Raw genomic sequence first — 21,399 nt, forward strand, 5'->3', positions numbered from 1 at the left:
TATAATTTCTTGTGGCTCTCTAGCTACCATAGCCCAGACCTACAGGAGAAAATAAAAAGATTTTAAAAAAGAAAAAAACATCTAAAAAGGACAATGGTCAAGTTCTGCAAACTTTGAGGAAGAGTGAATGGAAGGTATTGGGAAAACAACAGTTTTAAACATATACAAAAGTCATTTAGACAGCTCCCCTCTGTACTGCATCTACTCACATCTGTTAAATTACAACTGTTTCTCCTTCTGAGAGATACATTAAACCTTTTTGTAACTACTAGAAAGTGGGGAAGTTTCTCAGGATGGTCTTCAGACTTTGCATAACAGCTACCTGAGAAATCCCATTTTCTCACACACATACCTGTCTGCCTACTATCACAGCTTTCTTCGTATTATGAATACTTCCAGCCTCATTTGCAGCTATGTAGATAAATATAAAGAAAAATAATTTCATGAAACAAAAGTTGAACATTGTTCTGCTCATTTAGTTCACTAAACCAGCTCAAATAGCTGTCAGTTCTTGCAAAGTGCAGCAGCCCTATGGCAGTTTGATGTGACCGTGAAACTTCAGCCTTACTTTTGTATTCACATATGTTAGAGATAGAACTGTTATGCCTGGGGGGGCTTTGTCTGTTTCTTTTGTTGTTGTTGGTTTTTGTTTGGTTGTGGTTTTTTGTTGGGTTTTGTTTGGTTGGTTTGGTTTGAGGTTTTGGGGGGTTTTGTTAGTTTGTTTATTTTTTCTGATTTTATTAATTATTCGGTTCAACAAATCAGATCATTAAGTCCTTGCTATCTCTGTTGTTTCCAATAGAAGTAAATTAAAATTAGAGGAAGAGGCTGAAAATGTTCAGGAATATTCGCGCAACTGTGCAGGAACGGAGAAGAGCACCATAGAACGAAAGTATTAAGCATGTAAAAGTCTCTTGTCAAAAACTTTTCTAGGGAAAAAAAGTATTTTCCCTCAAATCTGTCCTCAAAAAGCAATTGGGAAAACAACAAAGAACTTCATCTTCTTACCAAGAAGAAAACACTTTGTTTGAACTGAATGCTGTAAGAATTCAAGTAACGTAATTGGTCTGATTACCTACACTAAAGCATATTGGGAATACTGAAGTATGTTGAAGGCATTCAATAATTAAAGTAGAACACTCCAACCCAATCCTTTTGGTGTATCAATTAATCTTCTCTAAGTGTAAAAGCAAACAAAAAGAAAATGAAAAAAAAAAAAAAAAAAAAAAAAAAAAAAAAGGAGAAGCAAAAGGGAAAGGAAAAGAAAAAAAAAAAGAAAAAGAAAATTAACTGTATAAATAATGGCATTGAAGGAATAAAATAAAACAGAATAGAATATTTGTGTTTAAAGGGACCTACAACAATCATTTTGTCCAACTGTTGACCAATCTAGGGCTGACAAAGTAAAAGCACATAGGTAAGGTGAACCATTGCCACACATCCTATTCAGACATGCTGTTGCAAATAAAATTTAGGTCTTTTAAAAGCTAGACAAAACATAGGAGACAACATCCCACACATCTATAGGATGATGAAGTGCCAGTCATATATTTACAAGGCATTTACTCTAATCTATTTTTCATTTTGCAAGCAAGCCCCAAAAGTAAAAAAATTTTTAGATGTTTACCAAAAAAAGGCTGCAAAATCTGTCAGGAATAATAAATGCAGCAAGGAAGAAGGCTGACTAAACTAAGGGGAGAGTTAAGACTATTCTTTCCACTTGCTGTTGCATATTTAGGAAATGAATAATTTATTTGTTTGTATTTTTAGTACATTAGGCCATAATATTTGAAAATACAAGTATCTATTAAAAGATCTGTCTTGAGTAATTTATATGCCCAGCTGTGCCTGATTTAAAATTTTCTATATTTGGAAACCTGCCCTTAAAAAAAGTCAGGTAGTGAAATATTTTGTAACATGGTCAGGTCAGCTAAAAAATTCAGTATTATAACATAAAAACTTAATATGAATACTTCTTATAGGTGACTCCCTAGAGTTAGAACAGGTAATATAAATCAGCTGAATCTATACATAGTTACAGGATACAACATGAGAATTAAATGTTATACATTTACTGATTAAACAATTTATTTGTTTAATCCAGCAGTCTATCACTGAGGTAGGAAGAATTCTATTGTATTTAATTTATTAATGGCTTAGATAAATATAAATAATTAATGAAGTCATATTCCTAGAGAAGATATCAAGTAGCAGATCATAAATTATTTCCTGAAATCCTTTTTTCCGCAGTGGAATGTTTAATTTAAGTGAGTGGAGTGTGAAATACTTTTTCTAGATTCTATGACTGATGAAATTATATGAATTTTACTGTCTTCAAAATACACATACTCCAAACAACATTTTCATTACATGCTACAAAGCTGACTGAATTTCAAAAAAATTACAAAAGAAACTAAATAACTCAACTCTTGGCTCTGATTTTACAAAAACTAAAATTTAAAATGTTACATTTGGCTACATTATGCAAAAATATATAAAGAAATTTCTACATATGAGCGATGTGCACTTTATATTAGTTGGCCAAAGAGATTTTTTGTAATTCATATGTGAGTGGGGACAATTTTTAGAATCTCTTAGAAACGTGTGCTGTTCTGAAAAATATGGAGTTTTTTGTGTGAGAGGTAAAAATGTCTATAATAAAAGACTTTTTATTTGATATTTCATTCGAATTTACAGAAAAGAGAACTTCACTTTTAAAGGCATCTCTGAATCAATAGAACATGAGAACCTTGAAGTTTTGTTTCATGCTTTGAACTTAAGTGAGTGTGCTGATGTCTGGGTCCTGCAGCCAATGCTTTTCTGCTGGAAGGCTGTTGATTTTACTCATGTATTTTTCCTTTTGACATTTAAGGTATAATTTGCTTGAACCACAGTAGTTTCCAACTTTCTAATGTGAATTTATAAATACACTCTATGCAGATTTATTTTATGCACTTGTATGAATTGATTTTCATACCTGTATCTGTGTTACTATTGCAAATTATTGTAACTTTGAATAATGGGTATTTATGTAAGGCTTATCTTGTCAATCAAATGCTGGAAATTTTAATCCCAAAATACATGATTTAACATCATTCATATCCTGAGAGATGTATTTTGTGTCCATGCACAGTGAAAATTCACTATATAGCCAGGGGAGTGCACTTATTGGTTTTTTTTAACAATTTTTGAGTTAACAATTAGCTTTCAAAGATCTGAATGTTAAATCCTTTCCAGTGTTTTACAGGGCATCTTGGTAGTCCATGAATATGGAAGTGCCAGGGATAGAAAGAGTGATATGTTCTAAAAGAGTCATAGTTTTATCTGTTTGATCACAGCTAGTGAAAAGTTAGCCAAAAAAACCTGTAAAAGTGAAGAGAATCTTGTAACAGATTCAAAGATTTTTCTCATTATATTTTGCAACTGAGATATTAATGATATTAATTGCAGAATTTGATTGTATTAACTGCACAGGAATATAGATAAAGAAATGGGTATTTAATGTTTTTCTTTTTTTTTTTTTTTTTTTTTTTTTTTTTTTTTTTTTTTTTTTTTGCCTCACCATTAGCCAGTGTTTTAGGAACATGACTGCAATACCACTAAAGACCCCTCTTAATCTAATTCTGCAATTTTCTGCAGTGCAGCAACAGAGAAACATTACAGAAATGACTAGCTCTAATTTCTTCTATATCTATATACTACTTTCCATTTTGTATTTCTTAAGAACTAGAAGAAGTATATGCAATTTTTAAGATTACTTCACATACCATTTGTCACTTTCAAAATGTCAAAGGCATTACTTTGCACATATCTCCACACATACAGAGTTTGTCTGGCATATACCAACAGGATACTCCTCATCTGCCACATAAGGCAGATGATCTGAAAGGTGCATGCTCAGTAAATCTATTCGTATGGAATCATTTCCAAATATTCACTTGTCAGCCATCTATGTGCTCCAGGTTCAACACAGAAGCAAATGGCAGTTCAGTAGAAAATCTGCCCAAGCCAGATGCGAAGTAGCCTGCTGTCAAACATGCTGAAGAGAGACAGGAATTTAGAGAAGAAATAAGAACCCGACACAACATCCCAGAGAAATGAAGTATGATTTTTACAAAAGATGGTTTCAGCTGTGTTCCTTCCAATTGCAAAGTAGAAAATTGAAGGGAAAAAAAGAAAAAGAAGAAAAAAAAGTGTGAAAAGTAGCTTCACAGAGCATTAAGGCTTTAATATAAATAGTATAAAAGCTACACTTCTACCATTCCATGTGGTTCACTTTGCATTAGCAAAGATGTTAGTAAATATTCATTATGGAAAAGAGCATTTTTCACTTAATATTACTGTGTTTTACAGTATGTTGTCCATAGGAAATTCACACTAACTGTGTTACTGTAGGACATAGAAAATGAACTGCTGGAGAGTCCAGGTTTTCTTGAAAAAAGTGTTACAATTTCTGTATGACCTTAAGCATTTGGATGCATCATAAGCATTTACGAGCTCATCGCAATGGTAAATTTAGGCCCAAATGGGCTTTATTCAAGAACAACCCAAATTTTAAACAAGCACGATGATGAAATGGGAAATTGAAACTACTGGAAATGATAATAAACACTTCGGATTATCTGCAAAGGAAAGCATAAGTTGTCCTGCATACCCAAAGGGTTTGTACTCCCTCCCTCCTCCTCTCCCTCTTCCCTTTTGTTAATTTTCTTTTTGTGTCTTTTCTCTCTCTCTTTCTTGTCTTCTTCCCTCCCATCATTCCTCCCTTGAACATCCATATTTGAGAGTGATGTGAATGCCCCCACAAAGACAAATTCTAACCATTAGAAGACACTTATGTACGTACATTTCTAACGGATAATAGTGGATGATACATATCCACATTATTAGAATATAAGAGAAATTATTAAGCAACTATACACCAAGTTGACAACTATATGCAAATAATTTTCCTCTCTACCAGATTCACTGATGAAGAACACAGACCTGACAAAATAGTACCTCCTGATAAAACATGCCAGAATAAAGCAAATTAAAACCCCTTGCATGTGGATCTTCAAAGTGGAAGATTAAAAAAACCCAAACAAACAAAAAGTAAATAAGTGTTCTCTAGCAACTATGATACACTTGGTTAGAAAGCTATAAACAATGTTGCAAAGTTAGACAACAAAACAAATACAACCCATTACAAGGTTCTCCCTTATCTGCTCCAAAGTATCAGTTGCTATAAGACATTTCATCCCAGTTCTGTTATTCTCTTTTCATTATAAATCAAGTTCTTTTAGCCTAGCATCAGAAGCGGCTGACTGAAAATGAATTCTGGTATATACAAAACTTTAATTTAAAAACTTGTATCATAAGAATTGGTCATTGTATGCATAATTTACCAAACTCACTTTCCGTAATTTATATTTCACTTCTCCAAAGATACCATACAGAATTTTGCTTTGCAGTGATTTCAAGTATCACTGTGTCTTGTTGATTGTAAAGATTGCACTGATTCTGACAATCCAATTTTGTGCCAAAAGTATGTTGCTTCCAATTTTCTTACTGAAATTTACATTTTAGCAACCTAGACTTTCTTAACTTCGCTAATGCTTTTAGAAGAAATAAAATAATCATGGAAAGTCATATTCTGTTTCTCCATTTTTTAGGAAGAAATTGATGTACTGCCCTATCCACTGGAGTTTTTTTTTTCTCCTAATCTTGTGCAACATTCTTTCTCTATATTTAAAATATTAACATCCTGAGGAGAGAGCTTTTACTGCAGTACTCTAAACTGATGCTGTATTTACTTGGTTGGATTTTCCAGGTGATTATCTTGTCATAAACTGATAGCATATTTTTCTGTTAGGAAAGCTTTTAGCTCTTTTTTTTTTGTAGCTGACTAAACTCAAGCAAATTATGTTCCCACTAATTATTGTCTTAAAAATAATCAAGATATACCTACTTTCTTTGTGATGTTCTCCAAAAGTAACTATTCTTTCTACTGCAGTCAACATAAGACCTGTAACAACAGTATCCTACAAATTTAACCTTATGTGCAAAGCTGCTATTCCAGGAGATAAACTGGATTTTTTAGTAAATTTTGCAGATGATATTTGTATCTTCCCAATAGCATGCCTGTAACATCATATGAAATTTAAAACGGGCAAGTGCTGAATTCTGGACCTGGGACAGGGCAATCCTGGTTACATGTAAAGAAAGATTAGGGAAAAAGACACTGAAGAGCAGCTCTGCGGAAAGGGACATGGGAGTCCTGGTCAGCGGCAAGTCAAACATGAGCCATCAGGGCCCTGGCAGCCAGGAGGACCAACCCTGTCCTGGGGTGCATCAGGCACAGCATGGCCAGCTGGGCAAGGGAGGGGATTGTCCTGCTCTGCTCTGCACTCGGGCAGTCTCACCTCGAGTGCTGGGGGCAGTTTTGGTCACTGCAATATAAGGCATTGAACCATTAGAGAGCATCCAAATGAGGGCCACAAAGGTGGTGAAAGGTCTGGAGGAGAAACTTTATGAGAGCAGCTGATGTCTCTTGGACTATTCAGCCTGGAGAAGACTGAGGAAAGACCCCATTGCAGTTACAACTTCCTCATGAGGAGAAGAGACAGGGCAGGTCCTGATCTCTTCACTGTGGTGACCAGTGACAAGACTAGAAGCAAGATGAAGCTGAGTCAGAGGATGATTAGGTTTGTTGGAAGGAAATGGTTCTTTACCCAGAGGGTGGGTTGGGCTCTGGAACAGGGTCCCCAAGGAAGTGGTTATAGCATCTAGCCTGAGTGCAAGTGTTTGGACAATGCTCTTAGGCACATGGTGTGATTTTTAGTGTCCTGTTCAGGGTTGTGAGTTAAACTCAAAGATCCTAATGGGTCCCTTCCAACACAGCATATTCTATGATTCTATGATTCTATGATTCTATGATTCTATGGATGCAAGTACTAGTACTGTTCTTGGAGACAAGTTGCTTCTCAAATAGGCAAAAGCAGTAATATATACTTTGTATGTGAAGCCATTATCCTGCAGTTCTCCAAGCACTTGACAAGTTACTCATAGGATTATTAACTCTAAAAAGATATTACCCAGTTGCATATCTATACACTTCTTTCATAGTCATTAAATAACGACGTAATCTACTTCTATAGATATAACCATGTCATAAGTTCTTTTAAAGTCTCCAGAATTATTTTTACCTTAGAAATGAGATTAGCTATAATGCATGAGAATATTTTGCATTATCCACTGCTCTGTAATACTTTTTAGCTTCAATAAAGCAAAATATTTAACAAAATTATTCTGACAGACACCATAGAAATGATTCTTCATAAGGATTCCTTTCAAATGTATGTGCAAACTATGCATCATTCTCGCAGAGGCTGCACAATCCCTTTCTTCTGAGACCATGCACCTAATACACAGGATATAAACCCATTATAAATGTCATCTCTCTCAACAGCATTTTACAGATACTGCCGAAATATTGGATTAATCTCTTATTCTTAGCTGTTCTGGGAAAGCCTCAGATGCTGTTTTGTTCTACTTTCATTTCTTTTGTGAAAAATTTTATTTTACATCCTATTTTACATTCTGTTCTATTTCCCCTTATGAAGCTGTTATCTTTTTTTCAGATCTTTCTTCAACTTCTTTTGTTAAGTTTAACACTCTTTCAACTCTTATTTTACCTCCTTTGGTGATCACTAATTCCTGCAGTTATGTCCTCTATTTGTTTCATCTTGATTCAAGACAACTCACATATTTCCTTGTACAACGCTAGTATTTCTCTTGACACAGATAATTTGTTGTTACTTGGAATCTTGAAGATGAATAGGAACTGAATAATGTCTCTGATATGACTCAAGGTTAGTGAAGAAATAGTGCCTACTGTCTCCATATAAAGTGGGGAACAAAGACCAACAGACAGTTTACTCGACTTCCTTGCCTCTTTACATTCAACATTTCTTCCCCTAAACTTAAACTCCAGAATTCTGTTCCTGGATTTATCATTGTTTTCAAGCTACTTTCTCTGGTGGTTTTGGTGCTTCTCTGACATACAGATAAACAGAACAGAATGTCTAGAGTGTTTTGCTCTCTTTGATTCCTATCAGTTTGGCATTTCAATGTTCACTTAAATTTCTGGGGCATGTCTCAGATGCTTCACAAATTTGCATGCAGATTATTCAAAGATTATGCACTATCCCTAAGATTTGATTTTTTCCATACTAGACCTAAACGGAAGGTGGACTTTATCCACAAAATAACAAAAAAATATAAAATGTCAAAAAGACCAGCAGGACTGAAGTCCAGTCCATTCTGTCACTTCCACGTGACAATATTCAGCAATGCAAGAGTCACAATAGAATAGGATGGAAAAATTATGAATGAAAACTACATTCCTAACAATTAAGTGTTCAAAGACAGGATGAACAGAATCGTAACTTCTTCAGCAGGTGTCAGTTGCATAATAAATTACTGAAATAATGAAAATTTCAATGATATTCTTGAATATCATTGAGTAAGTATATCCAATATATAAGCAAATCTGTATTTGATAAAACTAGGTTCCTCTTTATCCAAAATATTCCAGTAAACTTTATTTATTAAAATTCTTTTCCATGTACTCAACTTATAGTACTGGACAAAGCTTTCCCAGTAGAATAATTTAACATATATTATTAACATAGATAAAAATAGTACCAAACACAAGACCTACCTGAGAAAAAATAAAAACATATCCACATCAATCACAAAATGATGAATTATTGTTCAAAATGAAGTTTAAATAAATATTTGCCTGAGAAATAAGTCTGTAAGGAGAACAACTTGCTCTTTTAGCAATCTCAGTGATTAGCCCTTTCACTTTTAAAGAATCAGCCCCATTTGCTAATGCAAGCCTTCCACTACTAGGACTTCATTCTCTAAACACAAAAATCAGCATCTTTAAAACCTTTTTTTAATAAAATAAAGTACTGTGAAAAGTACTTTTGTTGTTTTTGTTGTTGTTGAACATGTGGAAGGCACAGTGTAAAACAAATTTATCATATGAAAATATCCAACTATTTATAAAGTAACAGCTGTTTTCTGTTTGGAAAATACAATAAAATCCATAAGCTTTGACAAAATATATATTTTGCCTGGTTGGGGAAAAGAAAATAAAGGTAAATGCTAGCAATGTAGAGAAAGGAGCAGTGTATGGGATATCTCCTATGCTGCAGCAGCAGCTAAGATTAATGAACAGAGAACAAGTGGTTGACATATCACCTACCCATGGGAGTTCCAACGCCGTAACCTTTGGAGTCTATCAGGCCCCCAATCTGTGTTAGGTTACAGTTCCTCTGTGTGACAAACTCAATGGTTGTCGACTCCATTAGAAATGCATAATCAGAGGTAAGCACCCGTTGGATACCTTCCTCATTACTTTTGACAAGTACTGACTGCCTCCTGCTGCTCATGAAGGCCCACATCTTGTCATAAGTGGAGATTTTGGATTTCTGAAAGACAAATATTAAATGCAATATGAATAAGATATAATATGCTTATACAAGTGAAAGCAAACTGTCAATTTGCACTTTGCTCTCCTCTCAGATTTTAGTACGTCAGGTTTTACCAAGGCAATTTTCTAAGGATGCCTGTGCCTTTTATCTCATCTGTACTTGTCATCTTCCTCACATAAAAATAAAGAACTAGACAGATTGCAAATATGAAATATCTGTTGTTGATCTGTTTTTATTGCTTATAAGTTTTTATGCAGGAGGAAGGCCTACAAGTACTTCAGGTCAGTGGAAAACTATTAAGTATTTCACTCTAGAAAAGATAATCAACCATGTTGTTGAGTTTTGTAGGAGAATCTGTGGATTCTGGCACAAGTGAAATTTTGCTATTATTTCAATCACTCAGCTGAACAGGTCTGAAGACCTAATGCATGGCGTGGCAATCTGAAGTAATCAAAGCACTTCCAGATGGCAGTGTATGGAGGAAACAGTTGTGAAGGAGAGGGCAGATAACATTTTATCTATTGTACGTGACAAAAAGCTTGGAGAAGGATTTTAGCTAAGAGGTAATACCACTCACTGGTCATAAGGATAGCTTGCCTTACAGAAACGGACCACTGGAAGCCATAAAAATTATTATATGTTTTCTGATTTAATATTTCCAGAATACAAAGAACTGTTGTGGTAAGAAGGGAGTTGGTAATTTGGGATAAAGGAGTCAGTAGTTTGGAAGAAATTGATGCTGTGCAACTACAGAGGAGTTGCTTCCTTTTTTTTCACCTGAGTTGGTTTAAAAAGAAGGTAATTACCTCTTCTTATTTTCGTCAAGCACAGTGCTTAAGAGATCTAATGACTGAATAAACTGATTTTATTAGAAATACTGAACATTTTATACCACATTTGTCCCATCTGTTTAATAACACTACAAATTCAAGATGTATCAGAAAATGTTATGTAATGTTAAAAAATGCCTAGTAAACTAAATTTATAAATAGCATGTAAACACTAGTATTATCAGACTTTTTAAGGTGTCTTTCCTCTTTTCATGTCAGCCTTAAACATATTTCTGCCATCAGCTCTGGAAGAAATACTAAACAAAGATTGACACTACAAACATTTCTGAAGTTCAGATGATTGACAGCCAGAAATTCTGACCCAAATGAGAATTAGCAGTGTACGTGGAATAAGAACATTTATTTAGAAAAAAGAGATTACTTTGTCCCCCTGCTAAGATACAATCCAAGAGTTCTTTCACTATGCCAGGTGACTTAGCAAATCAAGCATTTGAACTAAGTTTAGTGTCAATCCCAACAAAACTGAAGACTTTTAGGGCTCTGCATTTTTGCATATTGTTATTGTCTGAACACAATCTGGGCCTGATTGCAAAAGATTTTAGTAACAATGAAAGAGGAAAGTATTTTTCTTCAGAATATTCTGTGGACACGTAGAACAGAGATGACCAAACAGATAGGGTCTCTCTTTATAGGGGTTTGTGTTTTTTTAAATCAAATAACTCTTGCAAGCATTTAGTATTGCATTGTGGCATAATATATTTGCAATGCACACCAGCTCTGTAGAAATGCAAGTTAATGTGTTACACAGACAGGGTGGAAATAAATGTTTTTTAATATTTGTAAAATTTTACCAAGAACCCTTATTTTATTCTTTTATTATACAGTCTTTACCCCAGTAAATATATTAGCTAGTATAAATAATCTGAGCAATATAAAACTTTAGCAGAGAAAACAATTTTAGTAAATGGTTAGATGTACATTGCTGACACATGTTGAAGGGGTGAGGGGAAAAAAAAGCCAAATGAGATACAACCAAAAAACATAAATAAAGAAGGAACTGTAATACATATGCATTTTTCTATTTTTGTTGAGAAAAAATGAACTCCAGGATTAAAAAATATTAGCAAGGGGTATGGTTGCTTTCTATCCAATCATTAGAACATGTGAAAAAAAAATACAGTATCCTTTAAAGGACAGAGTGTTCATATTATGATGGCTGATTTAATCAACTAGGTTGAGGCCACTCCTTCTATTGAAAAGGAAAGAAAAATGGTCATCAACAAAATCAAAAAAAGCTCCTGCACAGGACAGCTCATCTACTGGAACAATTAAAATGAAACTAAAACATTTAAACAGTCTACACATAATTAAAAAAGACTAGAAACTAGAACACAAAACCTAGAGTACCAGTGCACGTGGCTCACCACTATAAAGTTGACAAGGGTGACAGAAAGTGCACAAAAAGTGAATGCTTTTGCATTCTATTTTCTTCCACCCCTAAAAACTGAAATTATGCCAGGAAATAATGCCATTCTACTTTTAAACCCTATGTTTTGTTTTGTTTGGTTTGGTTTGGGTTCTTTTGAATGTACAAGAGATTTATTTTTTTTAATCCTAAATTAAAAAACCTTCAGTTGATTTTGGAAAATATACCCATAAATAGTTGTCCTGTGTCTGCCAAAACACTCAGCAGACTCATTGATGAAAATCAAGAAGTCAGAACAATGAAAAGCATCAGAAGCTCATTTGACACTGAATTAAAGATAATGACACTCCAACATGCTTCCTGTGGTTATGACTGTATCATTCTCAGTGTTAGAAGCAGATGTTGCAATTTACATTATGTTTCCACCTTCTTTCACTGTGTGCAGCTCAGTCTGGTTAATCAACCTATACACTCCATCAATGAAGTGTATTATTTTATCTGGGTTAGTTCACCATATTGTTTCGTCTAACTGGAAATTACTGTCAAGAATTCCAACCTCACTTCAAATCAACCGGAAATGATGTTTGTATAAGATAACTTGTGGTGACATGATTTACCATGCTTGTGTTCCCTCAGGAATGCTAAAGACAATGGAGAGTAGTAAGAAAACTGTCTATGCCTTGAATTTCACTGGAAGAGAAAAGGGAACTAACAAATAGGAAAGCTGGAAATTAAAAGATTAAGCAAATCTAGAAACTCGTCTCAACATCGAACTTGATGCATAAAATGATGACTCTCACAATGACATTCAGAGGATACTGTCAGTGCCATACTCAGCATTCATGAATTAAACATAATTGGAAGATAACTGTGCTTGTCAGGGACCACAAATGGAACCATGGCAAAGGCTCTAAGTTAGTCATAGTCTAAAGCTATGTATAAATATGAGTCTGGAAACAAAATGAGTCATTGTCAGTAATGTGTTACTTACTGCTCTATCCTGGAGCACTGGCTTGGAAAGAAATATCTGAGCAGCAGGACTCTGGACCACAAGATTAGAAAAATATCAGAATGTTGAAAATATGGCAGAATAAACAAGGATCAAAGTACACGGAAGCAGATCTCATGACACAAGTCAAGAGTGGATAAATGCACAGCAAATATGTGCCAGGCTGATTCTGACATTTCTACAAAGGAAAAATTACAGATCCATTAATGGAGATTTTTATTTTAATGATAGCTTACGACTTCTTTCCTGGCTTCTAACAGGATTTAGGTGCCATATAAAATGGTTTAGCTTTGCTTTCACCCATGCAATATTAAAACTCAAAAGATTCTGTAGTAACTAAGGAAAGATTGAAGGTAATAAAGATTAAATTTTGAGAAAAAAAATTTGAAAGTCAGTCATCCAGTTCTGATATATTTTATGAAAACACTCTCCACCTCATGAGAATCAAATCATCACAATCATTATGTCAGGGAAAAAAACCCACAGACTCCCAATCCGACTATAGTATTTTCTGTTTATGACGCTGAGTATAATAGCTTTGTGACTTTTGTTTTCCTGAGCATTGCATGCTTATTGGACACAGTCACTTTTCTTGAAGTTGATTCATGGATTTTTTTAAAGCTAAAGGAACAATTCCCATTAATTCTCACCTTATGTAATGGATAAACGACTAAATGGCACTTCTGAGTGACTTCACCAAGCTCATCACTTACACATTTGCACTTACAAAAAGAATGACATATGAAAAGAGATTTCAAAAAAACAAATCTGTATGAGTCTTATCAAAGTATCCAACATGGTCCCTCAAAACATCTTTGATGACAACCTGGAAGGATGAGGACTGGACAGATGGAGCAGCTACAAGTGGAGAAATGGCAAAGAAAGTGGTAGTTAACACCTCAAGCCAGATTAGCATCTTGTCAAGTTGTGACTATCTCAAGGGTCAGTCCTAGACCTGATACTACTCAGTATCTCTACAAACAGTTGGGAAAATGGTACTGAAGGCACCCTCATCAAGTTTGTGGATGATACAAAACAAGAGAGGAGAGGAAGATATATTGAAAGAAAGAGCTATTGTGCAAACAGGTCACAAAAGACTTGGAAATTAATATAACGAGAAATGCATGAGATTTAAGAAAGATGAATTCAAAGTCTGTTCTGGAAAAACGCAATTCCAAGTATTCATATTGGCTGGGAATTGGCTGGTGGGAGTGAATCTTGGCTGAAAAGGACTTATGGTCCCAAGAAAACAGCTAGCAGAACATAAGTAAGCAGCCCATCTCTGCAGCAGGAACGCAGACTGCAGGCAATATCAGCAGACTATAGCCAAGCCCAGAACAAGGGAAGGGATTAATCCACAATAATTGGCACTGGTCAAGCCACATCAAGAATGCAGTGTCCAGTTTTCATTCTCTGCGTTCAAAGACATGCTAAAATTAAACAGTGCCCACCAAAGTGATCAGAAGATTGGAGATCTTAACTTACAAAGAAAGATTTATATAAAATGATGTTTTTCCTAAAATGCAAGGCTTACAGAGAATGTAATTGCCTTTTTCCATTACCTAAAGAGAATATTAGACAGAAGCTGTAGGTATTGTCTACATTAGGATGTGTGGTGATAGCACTTCAAATGGGAAATTCTCTGATATATAAGGAAAAAATTCTTCACCATGAAAAAAATTAGGTATTGGCACATGCAGTTCAGAGAAGTTGTAGAATCAGCTGGAAATATTCAAGCCATCTTAATGTAACTCTGAATAAATTAATCTAGCACCATGAACACTGAATAAGTTAATCTCACACCAGGGTTTCAATTAGAAAAGCAGATCTCCTCTAACAAGAGTAAGGGACCTCTAGAGATCCCTTCCAACTTTGAATTTTCATTTATTTATTTGATTCTTTATCAGTATGAACTTATGTACAGTAATTAATGAGTTTTTGGAGACTCTTCAGGTTTTTACTTTGAGCAATTTCAACAAACAAAAAAAAAATATAATTTCCTGTTTTGGGAAAAAGACCAAAAACCCAACAACCAAACAAGTAAAAACAAAATAAACAAACCAAACAAACCCCAAAAGCATTATGAATTTATGTGGCTCATACATCAAGACAGAGGCAAGCACATCGTTATCCAGAGGAATGTGTTTTTCCTGTCCTTTTTTCCCATTCAATCCTCTGAAACTCAAGTAGACTCATCCCAATTGTTTCATACATGACCCTTTGGAAATCCTGAACATGAGTATAGGAATCCAAACTTAACTGTTCATATAGCAAGTTATTTTATTCATTCCTTACTCTTTTTTTAAGTTTGACATTTTGTTTTGACATAAGACCTAAATCTACATAGCTGTGAAATAAACTAGAAAATACATTTCTGGTGTTTTTAATAATGGCAAAAATACTAATGTATCTCAAGATTTTTTCTTAACATAAGAAGGCTAGATGTCAAATTTAGGTGAAACAATTATTATAGTAAATCCTCTTACTGCTTGTAGATGTTTTAAAACATCTGGGATATGTCTCCAGTATTTTTGGCCACAGAGGATTAGTATCATAAATAGAGAGATCAACAAAGTTAATTAATGGAATACATTTCATATTATAGTGTGACAGGCTTAAAACTGGAAGAACAAACAGCCTAAGGTAAAGAATGTTTTAGGAATCCTGTAACTCTCATGAAATATTATAAGTATAGCAAAACTCAAGGATAAGGCTATCTGGAAGAATTTGAACAGTAGAATAAATGAAAATAAATTGTACAGAAACATAAATATACTGTTCATCTGCCTATAGTCTCACCAAATGGAAATTTGTAAAGGCTGATTGCTACTGTTCAAATACCTATCAATAACCGAGGATGTGTTTTCTCTGTTGTGTATTTAATATACTTAATTGTTTCTGTAATATATATCGGCATACACTGATCCACCTCTCCCAGTTCTTAATATGAGGCTGAATTCTTTGGAACAGGTACTGTTTTCTCCAAACAACTCAATATTTCTGAAGTGGACAACAATGATCCATTACTGGAACTTCTGAACTAAACAGTAATATAAAGATATAAGTAATATAAGGAAATAATGATAAATACAGGAATCAGAATAAACTATGACACTTATTATTATTTTTTTAGCTTTACACAATTTTTAGCTTTCACAAATTACTACATATCTTGTTGAAGACATTTTGTTTTAAATAGTACATTTAAATTTGTTATAACGACCAAAACCAATTTCTAGTTTCTCATAAGTCTTAGCTAATTCTACACTCCAAAAGTAAGTGCTGTTTTTGAGGGAGCTAAAGCGTTATAATTACTGATTTTGACATAGCTGAGCATGTTATGTGTAAAACGCAATTTGGTCTTAATTCCATATCTGCACCTGATGCCTCCACAGGATAATACAATGCCATGCACAATCCAGACTTAAATCAGCTTAGCTGTCCTGTCACCCAACAGATAAACTTAATTCAAGTGGGCTTCTGAGTATCATCTAATTTTTGAACAGTTTAGCAAGCAGTTATAAATACCAATCTCTTCAACACAATATTTTCTTTATTGTCTCCTAGAACTATTAGACTAGCTTCTTCTCAGTCATCACAGAAAAATGAAAAAGACACTTTCTCTTTTCATCCTGGTCTCATTCACTATAACCCTCTGACCTCAGAGTACTATTTTTCTAGGTTTTTTTCCTTTCTTTTCCCCCTATTTTTTTCAGAATCTCTGAGGCCTGAAAACCCCTAAGTGAACCAGACAATTTAGATTTTGTTGTGTCAGCATAAAAACAATAAAAGTAATGCATACAGTCTTCTCTCCTCCATAACGGCAGTTTTTATGGTCCATAGAGCACAAATGAAAGGAGGAAAGGTGTTTCTGCCAAGAATAGAGCTACAAGGAATAAAAATGCAGCACTCAGAGAAGGACACTTTCACTCTTGCTCTGATTGTGCTGACTTTTTGTTTTAAAACCCAAAGATTTTGAACAAATGTTAAATATTTCAAGTAACTTATGGTTAAAAAATCCCAAACCCTAATGCTATTGAAATGAGTTTTTGCTATCAGCTTTGACCTGGAAATTGGTAAAGACTTCATAGCTCCAAAATCACTAATGGATTTCAGAAAACTTTCTTGCCTTTTATACCAAAAATGATATATAGTCCTCTACTGAATAATAACCAATATCACAAGAGCTCTTCTTGTAAAATACTGTGGAAGATGACAAGTATCATATATCTCACACTTCTGCAGGTTTCTTCCTTTATAAATAGGAATAAGAATTTAATCAAACTTAGTCTGTTTCTAAAGCATATCCTATATTCTGGATGTTTGTAAAAATAAACCTGTTTCTGCTCACTCTGCCCTTTCTGAGACACAAACTGCACATACAGAACTCCACACGTCATTTGCACTGTATCTGAAAACAATCTCATTTTCCAAAAGCACTGACTGCATAGTTTTATCTTTGGAACTGAGCATGAAGGTCACAAATATTACTTTAAATATTACCTCAGATAGAGCAAGAATTTTTAACTGTGCCACAATTTTAACAAATGTATTCTCACAGTATCTATACCTGTATGAGAGGTGTTTGTGCAATATTCAAACCACAATTAATATGTACTATTGTCAAAACACTGTTGCTGTTGAGATTTGAGATAAACTTACTTGGCAGCATTAGAAACCAAACTCAGCATTGTTTTGTTCAAAGATCCCTTTGAATGAGCAGAAGAGACAGAAAGCCCATTAGCTATTATTGGTCTCTTTTTTCCCAAAAAAACATAGTTTAAAATAAACATTGTTTTATTGTCTCCACACATTTCAAAAACCTAATGGAATTTCCACTGTCATTTATTTCCTAATGGCACCACTCAAGCAGCAGAAGTAGCATTAACTATTGCTTGTAATGATAGTCATCAAAATGAGCCTTGTTTCACAGACAGATTGTTGGGTTTTTTTCTCCCGATAAATTCACCATCATTCTGTTAACAGACATAAAAATCTCTTTACATCCAAAATGGCCAATAATTTTTCAGTATTTCTTCACAAAACAGCTCATGTAAAATATTTGCTCTCTATACATTAGCATAAACCACCACTGAGGTGTTTTGCAGTGGGATTTGGGTTTAGCATACTGTACTTTTTTCATTACACAAAGTAAATTACCAACCACATTGGACCATATGTGCTAACAGCTGAGTCTTTCTCTGTACTTTTCTGACCTTGGTGACTAGAAAATTGGAGTTAATTCAGGCAAACAGGATTGATGCCATATGTGGCTTTTATCAAAGGTGTAGAGAAGTGGTAGGATATTGATCAAAAAATTTTTGTTAGTGAATCTGTCAGATCTTGGAATAATTCTAGCAATTTTATCTTTAAACACCTTTGGTTTCCTAAACAACTTAATTGAGAAGATAAACAATATAACACTTAAGGATCTGCTTCCCTCCAATAATAGAAAGAATAATGATTTAAAAAAAAATCTAAAAGACCTAAAAAAAAATCTAAAATATCTAAAATTAAAAGTTAGAGTAAAAGACAGAGGAACTTTTCAGCCAGACTGGTTCCTCATGAATACATCATGAAGAATTAATCTATACACCTAAATTAATTTACATGTTTTAAGGTAATGATCTATACAGAAAACACAGACAATACCAGTTACAACAGATAGTTTTGAGTATTTTTTAGTAATGATATATAGAGCCTCTATTCAACTGAACAGAAGTTGATGGAGAAAATTGCATTGCTGACAAAACCATAACACGTGTCAAAAGTTAGGGTAAAATACAATGTGTTTATTTGCACCCTGCAATTTGGACATCTGTAGTACGTGAGTCCAGGCAGTATAAATGCAGTTCAACAGAGAAAGGGATATAGTATAGCTTTTGAAGACTAAGTTCTACAAAGGCTCTGCTTTATTTAGAACTGGGAGCAGCAGAACAAGTGTATGGCAGAACATGGGGGAAGAATTCACTTTCCAGTGTTATTAAATGGTCTATTTGAATTCTTTTCAGAAGAATTGCTCAAAATTAGCAGCAATAAAGTAACTGAAAATTTCCAATGAATGAAAATATGAAAACAAATTACCAGTTTGCTTGACCACCCAGTGATCTAAATCAGTCATGTTAATGTTAAATAATACACCAACACTCAGTCATAGATTATCCTAAGATTTCCCTGGCTAATCCTGTGCCAATTACTTAATTATTGCTCATACAAATGCCTTAATATATAACAGAACTTTTCTGAACCAGTCTTGGGGGAAAAAAAGTCTATCATTTTGAATAGCACTCTCGTGTGTGATCTTTGAAACTACTGAATCCAGAATTCCTCTATTTTGTATATTTATGTAGAAGAAAATCAAAAGCAAAATCAGTGAAAAGTTCACACACTGTATTTCCACTACCCTATACAAACTGAAGAAACTTGTGCTGCCCAAAATCTGACTGTAAATACATAGTTTGCAGCTTCAGTAGAACCCTGGCTACTCTATCTTCTTTAAGTTAGATGGAACTTTAAATTGCAAAAGCCATTTTAATTTGAATACATTTAACATCATCTGTAGGAACAGACACTTTTTCCTGTGACAACAGCGAAGTGCTCTCTCATGTTTGCCCTAGGAAGTGTCTGTCATATGGTATGGCCTCAGCATTGCAGCCTTAACATTATAGATGTTCTGTTCACTTTAGTTGCCCTGAATTCTTGGAAAGAACAGAGTGAAAAGCACTATCACCTGTTATTTCTTTCTATTTTCAGAATTTTTTCTGTGCACTTTACGAAGCAAACAGGTCCAACTGTATTCTTATTAAACATCGTCTTCAATAGCAAAGATCAGAGTTAAAATGATACTAACACTGAGTGATATCAGCCAGAATAAGGAAATAAGTAGCTGGGATGGGATGACCTCCCCTCAGTCTTTACTTTTTTTTTTTCCTAAGTGAGCAATAATGTGAAATTTCAGTGATAAACTAAACTTTCAAAAACATTTCAAAAAATTTAGATAATAGGAACAAAGTAAACAGAAAGATGGGAAAAATAGGGAAGAGCAATATTTCATACCAATTTCAGTTGACAGAAAAATTAAGACAATAATAAGAATCAAAATTTAAACATGGATTTTTTAAATTATTTTTAGGAAAGAAATATTTTTAATAGATAATTCCTCAGCTGCTGTAAACAGTTTCTCTGTTACTCAGCAAGATCACATCATATGAGGTGTATGCAGAGATACCTTAGTGACATTTTAATCTTTCTAATTAAAAATTTCTACTGATTGTTATAGTAAAAAACTTCTTAATATTGACTAAAATATTATACAACATTCATCTATTTATTGTTGCACATGGTAAAAGCAATTACACTTTATAATCTATGCATCCTGGGGGCAGAGCAGAATTCTTTATCAATAATGAAACATTTCAAATATGGCTTGAAATAATTACTCTGTGGCCTCTGACATCCAAGTTCTGGAATATAGCCAAGAGAAGGAATAGATATTTGAAATGTACTGCTGTGGTCTAGTGCAAATCTATGTGCCATCAGAAAAATATTGTGTGGGCTGGTGTGTGATAACTCCTAGAAAATTTACTTTTGATGATCGTAAGGGAGCTGGAACTAGATAATCTTTAAAGTTCTTCTAGCCTAAATCAAGCAATAATTCTATGATTATCCAGTTGCCAAGGGTTCTAGACATTTCCTTCATGGAATCACTCGTAGCTGTGCGTCATTCTGTTTCCCCTGTCAAACTGTCAGTAAATTGATCAGTTGAACAGAAAAGTAATTCTGTTATTCACTAGTAAATGGCTAATAGGAAACCTAATTTCTGATGTAATTTCAGAATCCATTAAGTTGAATTTAGCTAAATTTATATTATTATCTCTGCTAATCTGCTTACAAAAACAAACCAGCCTTTTCAGGATGCTACCAAATTATTTTGCTGAGCAGTTTCCAATAATAACAACTGGGACTACAGTGTTTGACTTAGTTCCTTATTTGGTTTCAATTGAAATATTTGAGAAAATTCCATTCTAGGGAATTTTATGGAAACTAATTTATGAGTAACCATTTTAGAAACCTCTAATAAACAATAAATAAATATGTATTGAATTTCAATTTAAAAAGCTAATAACATTGCGGGTGATGGACTTAATCCTTTGCTGTTCATATGTATTATACAAGACTGAAAATAATGGCAATGAAAACAAAAATAGGGTGAAAGCACAGAACTCACTGAATTCATTCTGCATTGTAGGCCATACTACTTATCCCACTACATCTTGTTCCCACATAGTCTGACAAAAAATTAACAGTTGCACTGATAGTGTTTGTGATTGCATTTTAGCACATAACTGATGTCACTGTCAATGTGTTATCATTACTATATTATTTTGTGCGTTCCTTTGGTTGACCCCTTCACTACTCACAGATAGGGTTAAAGAGATCACCTATGAGTTTGAAAGCCATCGTGTTGGAAAATGTCTTTTAGCAACACTGTAAACATGATTTCCCTGCATATGCCAAGAACAAATGCAACCGAATCTGTGACAGTACAATTTCAAACATGACAAAGTGGATGAAATTGCTTGGGCAAGTAAGGAAATAGTTTCATATTTATTTTGAATATCAATCATCCGTTGAATTTGCTTAAAATGTGCTAATTAACATGAAAGGTTTTTCTAATGAGCACCTGGA

At 34.0% G+C, this 21,399-nt stretch overlaps 1 protein-coding gene across 1 annotated transcript in view; it reads right to left on the minus strand.

The window, feature by feature from the left end:
* GRIK2 (glutamate ionotropic receptor kainate type subunit 2) overlaps window positions 1–21,399 on the minus strand; it is a gene marked incomplete at its 5' end in the record, with an annotated part of 353,559 nt that overhangs the window by 25,612 nt on the left and 306,548 nt on the right. The window contains one exon of the mRNA XM_083856634.1: window positions 9,257–9,482. Coding sequence (XP_083712760.1) covers window positions 9,257–9,482 — 226 coding nt within the window. The remainder of the gene's footprint in view (window positions 1–9,256; window positions 9,483–21,399) is intronic.

This window comes from Zosterops lateralis (genome assembly GCF_965231275.1).
Source record: "Zosterops lateralis genome assembly, chromosome: 3".
In the NCBI taxonomy this organism is placed as follows: domain Eukaryota; kingdom Metazoa; phylum Chordata; class Aves; order Passeriformes; family Zosteropidae; genus Zosterops; species Zosterops lateralis.